The sequence below is a fragment of the Galeopterus variegatus genome, unplaced genomic scaffold (genome assembly GCF_000696425.1).
Source record: "Galeopterus variegatus unplaced genomic scaffold, G_variegatus-3.0.2 Scaffold266, whole genome shotgun sequence".
Lineage (NCBI taxonomy): Eukaryota > Metazoa > Chordata > Mammalia > Dermoptera > Cynocephalidae > Galeopterus > Galeopterus variegatus.
Window position 1 is genome coordinate 494,982 of NW_007726377.1, and position 9,549 is coordinate 504,530.

The 9,549-nt window shown below is 45.8% G+C and overlaps 1 protein-coding gene across 3 annotated transcripts in view; it reads right to left on the reverse strand.

Annotated features, from left to right (window-relative positions):
* Positions 1-5,715: 5,715 nt before the first annotated feature.
* The window catches only part of RLBP1 (retinaldehyde binding protein 1), an 11,535-nt gene continuing 7,701 nt past the window's right edge, over positions 5,716-9,549 (reverse strand). For all 3 annotated transcript variants that reach the window (XM_008566719.1, XM_008566718.1, XM_008566720.1), the window contains 3 exons: positions 7,625-7,783; positions 6,575-6,685; positions 5,716-6,278 (listed from right to left, as the gene is read on the reverse strand). In XM_008566719.1, coding sequence (XP_008564941.1) covers positions 6,120-6,278; positions 6,575-6,685; positions 7,625-7,783 — 429 coding nt within the window. In that variant the 3' untranslated portion in view covers positions 5,716-6,119. The remainder of the gene's footprint in view (positions 6,279-6,574; positions 6,686-7,624; positions 7,784-9,549) is intronic.

Sequence of the window (9,549 nt, forward strand, 5' to 3'; positions counted from 1 at the left end):
TGTGGCTGTGTGTCCTTTGTACAGTGGGGTTTCCTGTTTAAAAGGATTTTTCCTGTGTCTTCACTGAAGCATAAGCTTAATGGAAATGTGCAAAGCACCAATTTACCACCACAGTTAATGTTAACCCAGCCTTGCAAACAAATACCAAAGACAGAACTAGCCAACAGGTGCCTTCACAAGCCCATCCTCTCCAGTCAAGAAAGCCAAGAACTGAAATTAAGTGAGATATCAACATGTAAATCACTTCATAAGGTGAACCATGTAGACAGAATGCAAGGTGAGAGGTAATCAGGGCTCGCTCTACATGACTTGTGTGTTTTTCCAGTCATGTTCTTTGGGTTTTTTTTAAAGATGACCAGTAAGGAGATCTTAACCCTTGACTTGGTGTTGTCAGCACCACGCTCTCCCAAGTGAGCTAACCGGTCATCCCTATATAGGGATCCGAACCCGTGGCCTTGGTGTTATCAACACCACACTCTCCCGAGTGAGCCACGGGCTGGCCCTCAGTCATGTTCTTTGAAAAGACAAGGTGAATATTACCTAAATCAAGATCATATTGGGTTGGTTGGGTGCTGATGGTGTTTTCTTCTTTGCTTCTGTCTGAACCCAAGCTAAGGGCCTCCCAGGGCCAAGCACTGGCTCACCCAGGAGAGTGGTACCACTCCCAAGAGCCTTGCACTCAGAGCTCTCTTTGCTCATTGGTCATGCAAAACCTTTGACAAAGCTGGGCAGTTGGGGAGTGTTGGCTTTGAAGGGTATGCATTAACAAGACCTAAGAATGCCCAGTATCAAATTTCAAAATTCATCCCTCTCTGGTAGGCAAGCCACCTGCCCCACCCCGACCCCACACACAATTTCTGTCCCCTACAAAATGGCCACACTATTTTGATCCAAGAAAATCAACTTGCAAAGAATACTCCCTGTGAAAAAAACTGCATGGAAGAGAGTTCAGGTCCAGGGTGTTCGGTAGGTCAGTGCCAGCAGCATGCCAGTGCGGTCATTTAGGACCACCAGCACACAGCTGCACCTCTCCTGAGGCCATCCCATAGCATCTGTGTTCAGTGGCACTTGCCTCACTCACTGCCCCGCTAGCACTAACATTTGCATTACACCTTTTTGTGAACAGGTTCCTCAGCTCCAGTCATGCAGGGAGTACTTTCCCACGGTGAGGACCAAACACCTAACTGGAGGGCCTTCCATATGACAGCTGCCCTTACTCAGTTCTCTATCGGGTGTCCTTAGAGGGAGTTGCATGAAGAAGCCAGCCATATATCTGAGTGGCTGAAAGACATTGCAGGCAGTTTGGCCTTGAACTGCTGAGCCTCTCCCCAAAGAGGATAAACCCCTCTCTCTTTGTGGCTATGTGCCACCCAGAAATTGTTTGATTCATGCTATCTACCACATTTGGAATTACCCCAGCATCTCAACTGAAGACAGTTTGGTTTCCTCTTAAAGTTATTTCTTCATCTGATGATGGTTGGTGAAACTGACCTGGAGTAATTGAAGCTCTCATTTCATCTCCTCTTCCCTGCACCTACCTGCACTTGCCCCACCCCCAGAAATAAATAAAACAAAGTCTGAGACAGAGCATAAGTAGTACAGAGCCAAAGGGATGTGGAGTCAGAGTTGCTGGGTTAGGGTCCCATCCTAGCCATTTTCTAGCTCTTTGACCCTAAGCAGGATTTAATCTCAGATTTTTTTTTTTATTTTTTTATTTTTTTGGTGGTTGGCAGGTACAGGGATACAAACCCTTGACCTTGGTGTTACTAGCACCATCTTCTCCAAAGGGAACCAACGGCCAGCCTTATTTTTATTTTTTTACCTGTAAGACGTGGGAATAATTGTAATAAGAATGCCTTGGGCCGGCCCGTGGCTCACTCGGGAGAGTGTGGTGCTAATAGCACCAAGGCCACGGGTTCAGATCCTATATAGGGATGGCCAGTTAGTTCACTGGCTGAGCGTGGTGCTGACACCAAGCCAAGGGTTGAGATCCCCTTACCGGTCATCTTTAAGAAAAAAAAGAATGCCTTCCTCAGGATATTAAGATGACCAAATAAATATTTTTCAAAGTGCTAATATTATTTTGGGCAGTGGCTTTGGCTTTATTTGGTTCGCATTCATAAATACCTCCCAGAAAATGCAGAAACTAGAAGAAAAATGTCTGCATGGGGCAAAGGTGTCTAACTGATGGGCTCATGTAGAAAGCAGAGATGGGTCTGGATATAGTTCCCAAAAACAGTCATGGGCTTGGAAGTGCTGATAAGCCTCAAGTGTGCATCATCAAACCCTGATCCTAATCTTTTCCTTCATATGGTCACCTTGCAAAATCAAGGTGTACTCACCTACATGTGTCTTGCTGCCAGGGCTACTTGCAGGCACAGCCCCAGGGAGGAACTTGCACTTATTCTGGGACATTTAGCCTGTCAGCTGCTGCTTTCCCACATGGGCTTTTGCTGCCCAGGTTGGAGGAGTCAGGCTTCTGAAGCCCTGCTTCTCTGTCCTCTGCTCAAGTGCAGTTTGTCTTTAAATCCTTAGATATTAATACCTGCCAGTGTAGGTTCCTCCATATCTTCACCTTCTCCGTATGTCAACATATAAGGTTTAACTAGTGGATATTTGAGCCACCTGGGGAAGTTAGAAAGATCTTGATGCCCAGGCCATACCCCAGACCAAGTACATCAGAATCTGTCAGGGTGGGGCTCAGGCATCTAGTTTTAAAGCTCCCTGCAAGGATTCCAGGTTGCTCATTAATGTGCAATCCCCCTGGAGGTCTTATTAAAAATGTAGGTCCTAATTCAGCATGTCTGAGGTGGGCCTAACATTCTGCATTGCTAGCAAGCCCCAAATAGGGCAGCTGCTGCCCCCTCCTGGGTCCACATTTTGAATAGTGAGGCTCTAGGGGCCCTGCAAGCTTCTAGACCCGGCACTGCTGAGCTTTCTCAACACCAGAGCCACGCTTCCACAGCCAGTGGAATGGTCCAATTCTCCCCTTAGATGACTCCACCTCATTTCCTAGCTGGCTTGAGTTAATACAAAGGCATACCTCTTCCAGGAAGCCTTTGCCAGGCAGCATTCGCCTCCTCCAGTTTCCCTTAGATAAATGCAAGGCTCTGAGCAGTGGCCAATCTTGTTCAGAGAGTCTCTGAAGCTGGTGGCCCATTTCCCTACTGAAATCTCCACTCACACCTTGATGAATTGCCTCCAATGAATCTCCAGATTCCTCCAGAATCTGCTGTCTCCATTTTTTGAAAATCCACATTAGGATGGCAGAAATGCCTCACTGCCACCTTCCAACTCTCTGCCCACATTACTTTTATGAGACAGAATCCCTGCCTCATCCCAGATGTCTCCAGAAAGGAAGCTGTTATGGGTACCAAATGGTTGTTATAAAATTCATACTTTGCTGTTCCCCTTTCCATAGCTGATGGCTTTCAAAAGGGCATTTTATTGTCCCTCTTCCTCTATCTCATTAATTCTAGGGCCAGGGTGGCGGGAGAGGGGTGTCACCACTTGTAGGAGTCACACCTAGGCATCTGGGATTTTGCGAGGCTGAGCACATTGTTTTAACATTCATGGTCTTCAGACACATTCTCCCAAAGGCAGCACCACCTTCCCAAGCAATGCCTGGCCCAGCCCCAGCCCACTCAGTTCCTGCCCAGACTGTCCCTGGAGGGGCAGTGCCAGGACAGGGCCAGCAGGGGGCGGTGCAAGCCCACAGTCAGAGCCGGCTCACTGGGTCCCAACCCTATGGCTCCTTCCTCAGAAAGCCACTGGGTTTTCTTATCAGACAGGGTCCCTGAGGCCCTAGCCCTGCTGACTTTAGTGGGGACACCGGCAACCCATTTGGGCTGAGTAGGAGACTAATGCTGCCCAAGACCCTCCTGGTCAGCATCTGCCTGCAGCTGTCTCCACATCCTCATAGATTCAGAGCCGCCATAAATCAGAGGGTGAGGCTGGGCCGTGTCCAGGAGGGCTCCTGGCAATAAGGGGCTGGGGAAAAGATGGGAGTCAACCGACAGGGATCAACCACTGTTTCCCTCAGATTTGGGACACAATTCTTAAAAATCAATTAGAAGTATATCTTGAAACATAAAAAATACTCATTCCTTAAGATTCTTGAATCAGCCTCATCCCACCCCCACTCTATCAACACTTCTGCTCAAGTCAGCAATGCCCTCCATCCTGGCAAATGCTAGTCTCCATTCTCTTATCGCTTGACCCCACAGCACCACTGGACATAGTGGCCCATTCCCTCCTCCTTGAAATACCCTCTTAGCTCCAGATGTTCCTAGGAGATACCTCAGGGTGCGAGAAATAAAGCTGCTGAACCCTCTTCAACCAGAGCAGCTTCACTCTTTTTATGTTTAGATCCCAAGGTTCCATGTAAGATTTGACTTGAAAAAGGGGAGCCTCAACTTTTAGAAAGTAGTGAATTGGCTGGGCGGGTAGCTTAGCTGGTTAGAGTGCAGCCTTGTAACACCAAGGTCAAGGGGTCAGTTTCCCACACCAACCAGCCACCAAAAAAAAAAAAAAAAGTAGTTAAGAGGGGCTTGGGGAAAATCCTCACTGGTCAGCCTCCCGCCCTCCTACCCACAATAATCTGCTATGAATCCTCCTGCAACTCAGACGTCCAGTGTAAATATCATTTATGACCATGGATTGTTGACTGTGAATGTCATAAAGAAGGAAGTTACCTGGGTAATGAGCACACACTGCAAACCCTAGGAATGAAAGAAAGGATGTGAGAAATAAATGCATATATATGCACATTCACATATACATGTACATAGCCTCACTGAAAACAAGAAAGAGAAGTCTCAGTGGATCAGAGAAATTCCCTGAAGTATAAAAGCCAATGGGATTGGGTTGAACACACAGTCCAGGAAATAGCTGAAAGATTCTGCCCCAAAAGGTGGGTGCAGCACCAAGGGTGCTTCATACCCACAAGGAGGGGGGTGACCCCACAGGCAAGAACTGACAAGTCTTGGGTTGATTCACTGGGCTACCTTGGTGGGAGCAACCAGGGCAGTCAATCCTCACCTACCACCACTAGCCAGACAACAGGAATGAGTGTCTGCTTCCAGGTGGGAAAGTAAAAACAGCATCTTGGGAGAAGCATCTGTCAGTGCCTGGGAGCCCTATGCCGAGAAGAATCCAGCACTTCCCCAAGAGGGGGCAGCATGCTCCACGAACAGAGTCTTCTAACAGGGATTCTCACCTACAAAAACGAGCACACACTCAAAAATCACCAAACACTTGAGGACCACCAAGTCCACAGAAGGAAAGCACTTGTATTTGTCAAACTATGCACATTTGGAAAGTGTAAATTCATCACTATAAAGTGCCTGAGACCGAAGACAAAGAAGAGCTTTAACTGTATAACTTGAGGCCTGAGAGAGTGCGCAGAGATATCACCTGTAAAACTAAGTAAAACCATCCATCAAGCAAGGGGTCTGGAGGAGAGAGCTTCTGGTGGAGAGACACCCCCACCTCCACCCCCACAGATGATGGAGCAGGACATGGTTGCCACCCTGGAAAGAGGTCCAAGCTCCTGGCCATCACCACACACATCCAACACCACCTGACCAAGGGGAGCAGGCCACCCCAATGAAGCAGCTTCAAGGCTGCTCCCACCCTGGAATTCCATGTGGAAAACCCCCTGCCTGCCCACATGCCACCAAGATTACTGCGTTTGCCAAATCATTCAAATTTATATCCCCCTTCTTTTATCTTCTGTTTATTGTATTATGGGGGGAGGGGAGATTTTTAATCCAGCCTCTTTGCCTGTTTTCATAGACATTAAGTTCCAAACTCTGTTACAAAGGAAATTGTTGAGAAGCCTAATTAGAGTCTCTGAAATTCAACCTCACATGAAAGTCACTGTCATAAAGCTTCAGAGGCAGTTGGGAATATAATTGTCCCCAATTCTTGTTGAAGGGAATTTCCTCGGCTTTATTGCCCCCCAACTTGAGAAGAGGGTGACGCCTGAGCTCACCCAAGTTTATGGAGGTTCAGGAGGACCACAGTCACCTCAGGCAGCCCTTTCCCCAGCCTTGAGTCCAGGACAGCTGAGGAGAGGCCCAGGGATGCTAACTACAGTTAGACGGCAGGAGATGTCTTCACAGGGCTGTGTTCTCAGCTTGGACCCGGGGGCCAAAGAGTTTCTCGGCAATGGCCTTGCCATCATACTCAGGCAGTGTGCCTCCAAAGTCACAGGGCAGGATGTTCTCATCAATCTCCTGGTAGAAGCTAGAGAGGTCATCTCCATGAACAAAGACCTGCAGGGAAGCAAGGGAGATATAGCTGAGCATGAGGTGCCCAGAGAATGAGGGATGAGGGGAGGAGACAGACAGGAGGGCAGAGCCCCAGAGTGCATTCTTTGCCTGGTGATATACTTCTGTACAGTCCTCCATGTTGTGCTGTCAGTGGGATCCACTCAGTTCAGGACCAGGGTGCAGAGTTTCCCACCCCACCCCCCTCTCACCTTTCTTGTCTCATGAACTCCTTCCTGATCCAACCCCACATTCATTCACTGACTCACTCAACACTTGCCCTGGGCAGGCCACACACTCACCCTCTGAAGCAGCTTGCTCTTCAAAAAGGGCTTGACCACATTATAGGTCGTGGTGAAGTACCACGGCTGGTGGATGAAGTGGATGGCTTTGAATCGGGCTGGGAAAGAATCCTGCAGTGACAGAGAGAGACCCCACCCCATTGTCCCAATGGCTTCAGAGGCTCCCACTCACTTCCCCACAGCCTTTCCCCATGGCATAAGGACAGATTTGTCCAGCATCATATGGTTGCCCTGGAGAAAAGCCCACTGAAGGTTCCATCCCCAGCCAGCAACGAGGGATCCCTGGCTTCATTGTAGCTCCAAACTGCAGGGAGGAAGTCCCAGAAGTAATACAGCCCAACCATCTCCCTGCAGATGCAAAAATTCCTGGAATTAGGTAAAGAAATGAAATGGTAGCCTTGCTTCATGTTCTGGTGACTGAGTTTTTTCAAACCCACTTGGCTGCTGAGAGGACTGCAAACTTTATAGACGACAGGGACACTCTTGTTATGCCTCATTGTCCTTCAGCCCCTCCCACAACCCCCACCTCTCCTTTCCAAGATCCCCAGAGAGCAGATCTAAGGAAGCTCTAAGAAAGAAAGAACTGATACATCAGTCTACATAGGAGTGAGTTGTCAGGGGGGTTGGTGACATCCCTTTTTCAGAGTAAACTTGCATTCAAAGAGAGGCAATGGGATATATGTGGACAGAGAGTGTGGGGTTCCAGGTCCGATGATGTGGGTTCGAGTCTGGCCTCTGCCACTTTATTGCTGTGTGACTTTGAGACATCACCTAAATCTCTGAGCCTCAGTTTTCAAGTTTGTAAAGTGAAGTAGAGAAGCAGGGAGAGAATCCTTTTGAGGAGTCAGTGAGAAAATGAATGTAAATACTTGGCAAACTGTCCATCACCAGGCAAGTGTTTGTGGTTGGAGTTGTGGTTGTCACTGCACTTTATGGCACTAGGTGGTCAACTTCTCAGGTCCCTGCACCATGAAACTGGGAAACCAGGCCCAGCCTCTCAGCCTCCCCACCTGTGAGAGGTCCCTGTGGGACAGTGTTCTAAGGCCTCACCTGGAGCATGTCCACCATCTTCCTGAGATCTGATGGTCGGAGCCCGGCAGCCTGCTGCATAGTAAAGCCCTTGAAGTTCTCAATGATGCAGAAGCCGTTAATTTGCGTTTCGTCATTCTCCAGTAGCTTCTCCAGGATGAAGCAATATGCCTGCAAGATCTTGGGCACAGAGTGAACAGACTGTGGGATCCAACTCACAAAGATAATTAAGGCTCAAGGTCCTTAGAGGAGAGCTAACTGGTACATTCTCTACTGGAAGCAATTTGTCACAAGCTTTGATCTGGGACATTCCACCTCCGTGGATGTATTCCAAGAAAATAACCTTGAATATCGCATCCACGGTTAGATGCCAGAATGTTTATCCCAGTACCCTTATAGTACTGGAAACACTAGAAACAACCTAAATGTCCAACAATAAGGGACTGATGAAATTATGGTACATTTATGCTAAGGAATACTCAGGAACAGTTAAAAATTATACAGAAGATTAATGATATAATGTTATATTAGGGTAGAGTATTATCCAATTTATATAAGAAAAATATTGTGTGTGTATATAGAAAAAAATAGACTGGAAGGATGTTAATAGTAGAAATCTCTAGATAGTAGAATTGTGGATAATTTTAAATTTGTTTGTGATTTTTTTGTATTTTCTAAAATGAGTAGATATCACTTATGTAATAAAAAATATATATTTTTAAGTCTCTTATTCCTCTAAGATCAGGAACAAGATAAGGACATTTACTATCTCCACCACCATTTAACTGTATGTTGGAAGTATTGGCCAATGCAACCAAATTTTTTAAATAAATCAGGTACATAAGAAGAAAAGGAGAAGAAAAACTGTCTCCTCTATGTACAGATAATGTGATTGTATACTTAGAAAACCTAAGAGAATCCATTATAAAACTAACATAAATTTTAAAAGAATTCAACAAAATAGCAGGATATGAAATTAACATACAAAGACAACCATTATGTGTCAATTAAAAACAAAATGTAAAAAAATTGTGATCTTCACATATACAAACAGTAACCAATTAGAAGACATAATGGAAGAGAAAACCTCATCTATAGAAACAACAAATAAATACTTAAAATTAATCTAATAAGAAATGTGCATGACATTTGTGAGAGAAACTTCAGAACACTCCTGAAAACTCAAAAGTAAGCTTGAATGAGAGAGAAGACATCCATTTTTGTGGCTAACACAACTGGCTGTGGATATGGCATTCATAAAGATGCCAATTCAACCCAATTTGTTGGGTTTTTTTGTTTTTTGTTTTTTAAAGATGACCAGTAAGGGGATCTTAACCCTTGACTTGGTGTTGTCAGCACCACGCTCAGCCAGTGAGCAAACCGGCCATCCCTATATAGGATCCAAACTTGGGACCTTGGTGTTCTCAGCACCGCACTCTCCCGAGTGAGCCACGGGCTGACCCTCCCAATTTGTTATTTACATTTAATATTATCCCAGTAAAAATACTCCTAATGTTTCTCTTGAAGCTAGACAAGTTGACTCTAAAGTTCATAGGGGAAAATAAACATGCAAGAACAGCTAGAAAAACCCCGAAAAAGTGGAGCCATAAGGACAGAACTAGCCCTAACAGATATTAAATATGCCATAAAATCTCAATAATTAAAACAGTGTAGTATTGGAGCACAAATAGACAAAAAGACTGGTGGAACAGAATAGGAAGTCCAGAAATAGACCAAGTACATATGAAATACAGAGTATGATGAAGATGGAATCTCGAATCACTGGGAAAAGATGGATTTTTTTAATAAATGGTTTTGGGACAACTAGATAGCATTTTCTAAAATGAGTTTGTACTATTGTTTTTAATTTTTTTTTTTTCCCTTTTTGTCTTTTTTCGTGTCTGGCAACGGATCGCAACCCTCAGTGTCGCGCCCGTACTGGACCA